Raw genomic sequence first — 9,992 nt, forward strand, 5'->3', positions numbered from 1 at the left:
ATTATGCCACGTCCTAGATTATCCGATGAACAAGGAGAAATTGTACGAGAAGAGCGGTGCGCTTTAGTATTTAACGAGTAAGGGCATTAATTCGTGTGTAAAGTAAAATTGTTATTATTGGTCCCGCCAACAGAGCCATTGTGTTTCCTGCTTTATGGCGAAACACTAGAAATATGACATTTTCTAGCGAACACTTAAAAATACGATGTCTGCTTCCAAGTGACTTCATTTGGTGCATGCTCTGAAATTCAAAAATGAGCCAGCTGGGATGTGTTGCGCGTCAGGAAAAGTGCAACTACCTGAAATTGAAACACCACCTGAACCATTGAACGGCTTACTTATCGGCATGGATCCAGATTCTAACGTGCTCCTGAAGTCAATTCGAAGATTCAATTCATGCTTTCAAATGACATCGTTAGGAGCAACAGAAATAGTTAGAAATACTAATACAAATGGTCAACAATTCAATTCTACACTCAAAGTCAGAGGCCAATTTTATCATAAAATGGGCTCACTGCTGCCAATGCCAAACAAACCACATAAATTCTTACAAATCTACTTTATGGGCGGCGAGGAATCCGGAAAAGCACTTGCCAATCGCGTGAACGTTGTGATTATAATAACCTTGATTTACTTAATGCCAGGCGCATCGTCAGCGAGCTAGATGCTCTTTAGAACGAGCACAACGAGTTGTTGAAAATATACAAATCACATATGCACCAATTACAAAGTGATAATTACACTATCGTCATTAATCCTGATAAAACACCAGCTGGAGAGCATTCGTGGATTCAATGCACCCGTTGTTGATTTGATAGCACCATGTTTTTCATACGGCTCTCGAGTGGGTAAACCATCCAGTTTTAGCTAAAGATGGACTAACAAAAAATATTGTTCACGCTATAGCATTAAAATATTGATATTGTTTTAAGGGATAAATTATAATAATTTAAAAATAATGTTTTGCCTAGCTATTTTTATCTACCGTAAGAGCTACAGAGTTGAAATTTTGCATGTAGGCTTGTTTATACACAGGTTGTATATCTCGGATTCAGCCGGATCGGACCACTATATCATACAGCTCCCATACAAACGGCAAAGTCATGAACAGTGACTTCTCAATAACTTCGTTGTTTTCTGAAATATCGAAATTGAAATTTAATATTGGTGAGTTTATTACACCTATAAACGACTGTGCCAAATTTAATCAAGATCGGGTGACTATATCATAGAGCTCCCACATACTTTATGGGGCCGGAAAAGCTTCTTTCTGCCTGTTACATACATTTTGGCGACTTCAATATACAATTTCACCCTATGGTAAGGTATAAAAAGATTTATTTATAAATCTCAATCGTAGATTTAAGTCTTGACTTTTAAACATTTTTAATCTACTTCATCTTTCAAAAACTGATGTAATAGGATAGCATCATTTGCATTTTCTCTCCAAAAAGATTCGTAGTTTTGGTTGGTTTTGCATCTTAACGCATATTTGGAGCTAAGAAAGAGATGGATCCAGCTCTCTTCGTCTTTTCCTTGTGCTTATTTTCCGTATCGCTAAAATTTTTACGTGCTAAATTCCGACCGCATTCCATAAGTTTCTATTCAAAAACAAAAAGAAATTCTGTTTTTTCGACTTTGCCTTTACAATTTTGTATGATTTGACATGAGTAATTCAAACATTAAAATTTTCTTGCTGCTTTCTTCTTCATCGACATATACAATTACATGCGCAGTAATTATCCCGATTTTATGTGTTTTATTTATCTGTTCAATAATTGTATTATGTTTAATACTTACAAAAACAATATATTTACCACAGTGTATGCTTGCTTGTCGGTAATTTACACGTATCATAACTAAACAACTTGCAATTGAACTTTCTTTTGTCTTAGTAATACCTGTGAATTTTCGTATTCAGTTAACTTATTAAGAAAAAACACATCATCTTGATAATAGTCAGTATCAACAACAAAAACATCTACAACTTCTTCAAAATAATACCGCCTGTTTTGTAGAGTATCAACCAGTAACAAGGGTGATACTCTGATAAGGCCCAAATTTGAAGGACAAATTGATAAAGAAAACTCGGTCCTTTCCGCCGGTTGTATTGTCTCCAAAAGAAAATCAGCAGATCCAGTATAGCTGTTTGTCGACAATTTAGTATCAAGACGGATATGCAATTTCATAGGATGTTCTGAACTATTTGTAACTCTACACAAAAAGGAAAATGTTGATCCAATTTTAATTATGTTTTTAGCATCTAGCACTTCCAAACAAAGATCTTTGTAGTCGAAAGGCTGGAAAAATTTTTTTAGCAAGATATATTATAATATAAAATAATATACCTACCAATCGTTGCAATTGACTTGTTTGCAATCTACCTTTTTCACCCAGATTAGATCGCCAAACGATATCAAGCTTACCAACATTGGTAAATTGACGCAATACTTTGGAGCATCTCGCAATAGTGGATTTTGGCTATGAATTTATATTATGTACAAATGCACTTGCTAGTTTTAAACATTTTTTACATACCTTTATGCAATATAGAAACTGGCAGCTATTGTTCGGCTGCAGCATGTGTTTAGATGTTAACACGGACTCTCCATTTGGAAGAGTGTTTAAGGATGTGACTGTGTAATGTTCCGAGATATCCAATTCCACTTTTTCTAGGCAAAAAGGTCCAGTCGTAACATTTTGTATTTGAGCTTCTAGGTATATTTCATCCATTTCCGCATTATAAAATTTGGTCTTTACGTCAAGTGGTTTAAGTACTTGAAACTTGAAAAATTTTCGTAACGATTGGCTGAATCCAGCAGGACTAGTGTAGTTGACTTCGCAAACCAGTCTGAATATATATATTTATAAAAGAACAGGTATCTATTAGCTGATTAAGCGTAAGGCTTTTAAGGCCTATAGAGAAAAGGCATTGCCAACTCTTTTATGTCAGAATTAAAATTATTTATAAATTAATCAGGCCTCAAACATACACTGTTCAAAATTTCAAAGCCCACTTTTGCATTTGTTCTTTGTAAAATAACTTCTATTTGACACTAAGTTTTTCGTGTGTGAATCATCCTACATATCTTTATACCCTACCCTTGCAGATAGTATTATAAAATTGGTCAAATGTTTGTAATGCAGAAAAGGAGAAGTTTCCGACCCCATTAAGTATATTAGAAATATCCCAAGGGGGCTCCGCATTAAGAGCTGAGTCGTATGCGTATGAGTATGTACTTACATATGCGTATGCGTTTTACTCATTCAATCTTTTAATACCCTGGGTGATATTACGTATGAGAATCATCTCATCCTCATAAATTAGTGTTATAAAAAAATCGGTAAAGGAGTGGGAGTATCTTTACAATATTTACTATTGAGATAGTTTTGCCTGTAAATCATGTCCTAATAATAGGATTGGATAAAAAGAACACAAATTATTCTCATTATATATCGGCTCTGATCAAACACTGCCGATGTTATCTTTTTTGATACCTCATATTAATATTATTGATACCAAAAATAAATATGCATACCAAAAATTCTCAATGAAGCATTAAAAATACGATTTTTTATATGATATTTAAACTCAACTCGCAGCTGTACATTCAAGTATGCATATAAACATACACATATATGTATGTACATGTATGTATGTACATATGTAAATGATGTTGCTATTCTACTAAGAGAACATGTGAATTTCGAATATCTGATTTTATGAACAAGGATTGCTAACATATTGTAATTCTAAGATATTTAAAAAGACTACTTTTAAAGGTGGTTTTCCAACGTTTGATGAAATGAATGTAAAATTAAGATATAAAAATGTATTGTACTAACATATGTGTACCAATTTCTTTAACCTCATAGCGTATCACATCATCTAAAGTTTCATCGGGCGCTAACATTACAGAGGACTTGCAATTTTCATTTATCGGCAAATTAATACGAGAAGTATTAGACTGTAGGTCCGCCTTTACTGTGACAGATTCAACAGAATGCGCAGTACAATTGTGAACGCAAATGTAGCATGAAAAAGTTTCGCCTAGATATATATTCCCGAATGACTGCGGAAGTAATAAAATGTAACCCGCTGTCAGGGGTTTTCCAACAACTTCACTTTTTTTGTCCTTTTTCTGAACATTAGAAAAGGGCTGAAGTAAATCTCGCAGATCACAATTTACGATTGGTCCAGGTGCAACCAAAGCAGGTCTGGTTAGACGCATTACTGTAAACTCCATTTATTATTATCAATGAATTACAAAACTTTAATCTAATCATACCTTTTAGTGCTAATAAATGAACGTCTGACTCTAAAGCACTCATTTTACAATGTATGGCAAACTAGTGCTGGAAGTTCCATTGATAGTGCATCGATAGTATCGATGAAAATGTTAAAACCCGATAGATCAATGGTTACTTTCTAATGGTGATAAATGGGATTTTTATTTGTAAATGGAAAACATTGTAGTATCTAGAATAATTTTAAACGAGATATGCGACACGAGTCAAAGAACACATTCGTTCGAAATAATTGTACATACCACAACTTTACTTGCAAAATATCGAAGAAGCTAACTTCGGCAACGCCCAAGTTTATATACCCTTGCAGTCCTTGGCAATAATATTTTTACATTTTGAAATTTCTTTCCCTGCAACCATCAATATTCATCAATACATAAAGAAAACATTACTCTCGAATTTTTTCTTCTTCTTCCATCATTCCCTAAGCAAAGCACGTCACGCATACACATACAGTTTATGTAGCGTTGCGTCTGTGTGTGTATGTGTTCTATTGTTTTGATGATGAACATCACAACACTCTCACATTTATTTTTTTTTCATGTGGCGCCAAAAATCTTTAACAAGGAGTTTCAATGCCTCGAAAACAAGGGTTAAATTACCGCAGAAAACAATATGGGGAAAAGAGTTTTTAAAATGAGATTAATTAATATTGAAAGTCCTAATAGGCATGGGCTGGCAATTCTTCGTGTTATATGTTTTTTTTTTAATATTGACTGAATATAATAATAATTCAGGTTCTAGTCCAAAAATTTTTAGGTGTACCCACGAACTCTGCTACGATTAAAGGGTTTTTCCATATCTGGACAAATTTTAAATGAGCGTCGTCAAGTCCAGCTTAAACCTAGACAAATTATTAATTCTATATTTAAAAAAAAAGTAAATACTAAATAATTATAATGATTATGTTATTCATATTAAGGAAATGATAGATATATAAAAAACTTAAAATAATCTACCGTGTTGAATCGTGTTCTGAGAAGGAGCGTGCGTTTTAGGTTGAGACATCATATTGCATAACATAAGGCCCGATTCTCACTGGCGATCATCCACCATCCATGACAAATTAAAACTCTGCTACGAACATTCTGGTCAGATTGGGAAGAAATTTTTGATCCGTTGCAAAATTTATTTAAATTTGGTTTCTTTCTGTTTGTTTTTTTACATTTTCGCTGTGAATGGCACATATTTTCCAGTGAATGACAAATTTTTAGTGTTGCATTGGAAAAATATTGATAAAAAGGCCAATCGAACCGCCTGAGACAGGAAAGGGTGGCGATCTCGAGCTCGTAACTTTTTGACAGGGGTCCCGCGACTAGCAAAAGTGACCTTTTTCTTTGCCCAGCCTTTGCAGGTAAAGAGCCACGTGTGCCATAAGAGCCACTTAGTAGCATATTGTTACATATTATGTTCAGCTTCTCTCTCGCGTAATTAGTTTTGAAACGCCGCACAGTGGAACCTTTTGGTTTTTTACATTGCAAATTCGACTTTCTAACATATTTACAAAACATAAAATATACCTACAAATTTGAGGAATTTTTTTGGTTAATTTTGAAAATTTGCTATTGATGACTTTAAAATAATTTTCAATATTTACATGAATATGTAAGTAGTGAAATTCTTTTTGAGTATTTTCATATTGGACACCTTAACCTTGAGGTATTTGCAATTTTCCACCAATCATTGTCAGGAAAAAAAATTAGCTTATTTATTTGTATTTATGGGGTAAAAAAGTATACATTTACATCCAAATAGGTAAACGGGAATAAAAAGGACCAACCTGCTACTAGGATCAAGTTTTCATCAACTTAAATATCATTTACCTGTTTGGTTTGGTTTGGTTTGTCATTTACCTGGCGAGGTAGTATTATGGCTTTCGCATCGAAGTCCCAAATTTGCTCAGATTGGTACTGTTTATGCCCAAACGGGCAACACAAGGGTTAAGGGAGGCGGGAGCTTTCACCTCGCGCCGCTCTCTCGATGATGCCCATCGCTCTCCCCACAAAGGAACTCCCCACACTTCGCTCCAAGCGGGGCTTGGTGCGCTGCTCTTAATTAAGCTAGTTTTTAGTTGAAAACTTACAAGTGAAAAAAGTACAACACAGAAGAGGAATTGCTGCGTTACCCCATTTCTTTGGCGAAGGAAGATTTCTTAGAAGATTCATTTAGCTGCCTACCAAGGATATTCAACCGCCCTACAGAAACATTGGTCCTTCGAGCCGGATACCAAGATCCTCTCGAACCATTTGCATCGGTGGAATTTCATACATATTTCAAGCTAAGAAATTTTTTCCAAATTATATGTATATGAGTAAATGTACATGCCTCCAGCATCCGTACCCATACTCACATACATATAATTGTTTCCCTTGATTTTCCTTATCAAAGTTAAATCACTTTCTCGCAAATTTTTCCTCCTCAAAGGAGAGAAAATTTTGGTCCCCAATTTTTTCATACATATATATGTGTCCAGTACATAAGGTGCCATATTTGTTCGCCCACTTCAAGATTTTGTTCTCGCACTTTGGCATATATAGGCCAATTATATAAGGAGCCATATTTATTTGCCTATTTCCAATATATATTTTTTCGCAATTTCCAAAATATTAACACATATTTATGTATGTATCGAGACAAACCTACGAAACTTAAAGTGATCTCCTACATACAGTTTGGCAAGAAAGTGTTTACACACAGGGAAAACATTAAAATTTTTAGCTTTGAAGCGAAAAAAGCAGTAGAAATATGATTATCCAAACTTCTTTTAATGAAATTAGGTAAACTAAACTATAAACTTATTAGTAAGTGAAAAACAATTAACAATATGTTTTAATTAACAAAAGAAAATAACAAAAAACAAAAAAAGGCACAAAAAGTAACTGCCAAGAAAGTGTTTACACATCTCGCTTTTTCGTTTCTTTTTGTCGCATATTCTAAATTTACCGTTGTTTCCCGGAATTTTCCGATCGACAACTATGACTGCTTCAATTTTTTGTGGGGTCTCATTATTAGTTGGCACAATTACTCCGGTAATAGGAATATTTTCAAAAAATAAAAATGCCAGGCAAACGTGCACCATTTGATATGGCCCAGTTGGTGTATTATAATCACACATTGGGTAAAACCGCAATATATGCACATATATGCACAATATATGTACATATATATATATGCAAGCAGAGTGTGTGAATTTGACATAACAAAAATTACAAAATTTATCCAGTGCTAATTTAAATCCTAAAAAAAAAAAGTTTTTGTGCAAATACAGTCCACTCCTGGGAAAAGTGTGCGCGAAGTGCAGAGTGGTTCCAAAGAAGAGAAAAAAAGAAAGTGAACCGCCCTCTCACATATAAAGGTCACACTTGGTCATTTCTTGTGTCCCGCGACACCCTATAAAGTTGGGTCATATCAGCTAGACACATCAAAAGAATATTAAAAAAATATTAATTTGTATAAAGAAATCCGATCCATTCACACCTCTGCATATTTCCATTTCATATTTTCATATTAAAAAAAAAAAAATATTAAATACACATATACATATATATACATATATCTATACATATACTCCAACATTTTACATATCCATACACATATATATACATATTTTTCCATACATAAAATTGTACATATTGATATTCATATCCATATAACATATATGTACATACATACATATGCGAATAAAATCCCGCTACTCTTTGCAGCCTATATACATAAGATCGAATAAACAAGATCGAATAATATTTAATTATTAAAAATTTGTGTTCCGCGCTTTTTTTATTCTGATTCCAAATCGTTTCCAAGTCGTATCTTGGGTTTTTTAACATTGAATTCCCAAATTTTTCCAATCGTTTCAAAGTCGTATCTTGGGTTTTTATACCATACACCCATAGGATGAAATGGTATATTAAAGTCGCCAAAATGTATGTAACAGGCAGAAGGAAGCATCCCCGACCCCACAAAGTATATATATTCTTGATTAGGATCAACAACCGAGTCGATCTATAGGAGCTAGAGCCACCAAATTTGGTATGCAGTCATGTGTAGTATGTAAAGTTATCGAGTTTTTTTCAAATTTTTGCCACGCCCCCTTCCGCCCCCGGAATTTACAAAAAACAGATTTTCTTAAAAACTATGTAAGCTACCGACATTAAATTTGGTACGTAAGCTAGCTTAGTAGATGCGCAGATATTGACTATTTAAAAATTTTGCCACGCCCATTTCCGCCCCCGCAAATTAAACAAAACTGATTTTCTCGAAAACTAAAAAAGCTAAAGTCACCAAATTTAGTATGTATACTGGCTTAGTATGCGCGCAGAATACATATATTGTAATATGTTGCGACGCCCAATTCCGCCTCCATAATTTAGAAAAAACCGATTGGCTCTTGCAATTTTCCATCCATTGACCATCGCGATCAAATTTGGCAGACTAATAAATCTTATCTATTTCTATCAAACTACCAAATTTGATTGAAATCGGACTAGAAACATACAAAATATACGTATGAACGTATTTTGCTACGCGATCCCTAAGGGCAGAATCGGCCGTTGGCTAGTGGCGGCGCTAGAGTGCTCGTGTGTTTGTAGAGTGAGCGAGATAGCATATGTTATGATGCATGTTTAAACAATTTAATAGACATACATTTGGTTTTCGAAATTTTAAATATTTGTTTCACCTGGTGTATGGTATACCCAAGTCGGCGAGACGACTTACTTACTTAATTTTTTTAATATTGAATTCCCAAATTTTTCCAATCGTTTCCAAGTCGTATCTTTGGGGTTAGATTTCGATTCCAAAGAATTTTCACGCGTTCGAAGTCGTATCGTTGGTTATATTTCAATTCCAAAGTGTTTCCACACGTTCCAAGTCGAATCTTTGCCTATATATTTGAATACCAAGGTGTTCCAATGTCCCAAGCTGTATCATTGGGTTTTATATTTCAATTCCAAGCGTCCCAAGTCGTATCTTTGAGTTTTAGATTTCTATTCCAAGACGTTCCAAGACGTTCCATTTTGTCTTTTTGCTAATTTTCAAGCCGTGCCAAACCAGCTCACTACTTTATAACCGCCATTCTCTGGGGTTATAAGCACGGATCCGTCAAAAGGCGAGAAAGAAGCTGAGAACACTGCGGCCACGAGCAAATCCTCAGGGGCTGCTCCAACTCAGCACCAGAGGAGTACCAGCCCTACTACTCCTCCTTCCCAAGCATTTTAGACCCTCTCTAGTCCTTTAGCTCTCACGTCCGCACCATTAAGCACGACCTTTCAGCAAGCCACGACGAGCAAGCCAAAAAGAGTTTAAATCATTGGTACCACTTCCACAGAGGCACTCGGTCCGAAACTAAAAGGGTTTTAGTTGCTTCTACCATGGCTTTGAAGAAGTTTGTCTCCATTAGCGATAAACTAATTCAGTTTGAAGTCGACACCCACTTCCGAAGTCAGCGTATTTACGCTCCAAGTCCGTCGTGATCGAGTTCAATCGTTGTGGGAGAAGGTCGAGCAGGAATATGAGAAGTGCGAGGCCCTCATAGATGGCAAAGACGATAACTCTGAAGATTTAGAAATACGACAAATGCTATCAAGTTAAAGAGCGATGCACGGCTCGATTAAACGAGCTTATCCACGAAGCGTCTGCTCCTACTCCTCCGAATCGTTCCGTGACTTGTTTACAGCCATCTACAT

The 9,992-nt window shown here is 35.2% G+C and overlaps 1 protein-coding gene across 1 annotated transcript; it reads right to left on the reverse strand.

Annotated features, from left to right (window-relative positions):
- Positions 1-1,736: 1,736 nt before the first annotated feature.
- Positions 1,737-4,369, reverse strand: LOC6649980 (probable trafficking protein particle complex subunit 13 homolog). The gene is made up of 5 exons (XM_002072480.4): positions 4,290-4,369; positions 3,847-4,234; positions 2,539-2,851; positions 2,353-2,481; positions 1,737-2,300 (listed from the first exon to the last, which is right to left on the reverse strand). Exons 1-5 carry the CDS (start codon positions 4,330-4,332, stop codon positions 1,860-1,862), a joined length of 1,314 nt encoding a protein of 437 aa, XP_002072516.1. The 5' UTR covers positions 4,333-4,369; the 3' UTR covers positions 1,737-1,859.
- Positions 4,370-9,992: the final 5,623 nt, after the last annotated feature.

The sequence above is a fragment of the Drosophila willistoni genome, unplaced genomic scaffold (genome assembly GCF_018902025.1).
Source record: "Drosophila willistoni isolate 14030-0811.24 unplaced genomic scaffold, UCI_dwil_1.1 Seg485, whole genome shotgun sequence".
Taxonomy (NCBI): Eukaryota; Metazoa; Arthropoda; class Insecta; order Diptera; family Drosophilidae; genus Drosophila; species Drosophila willistoni.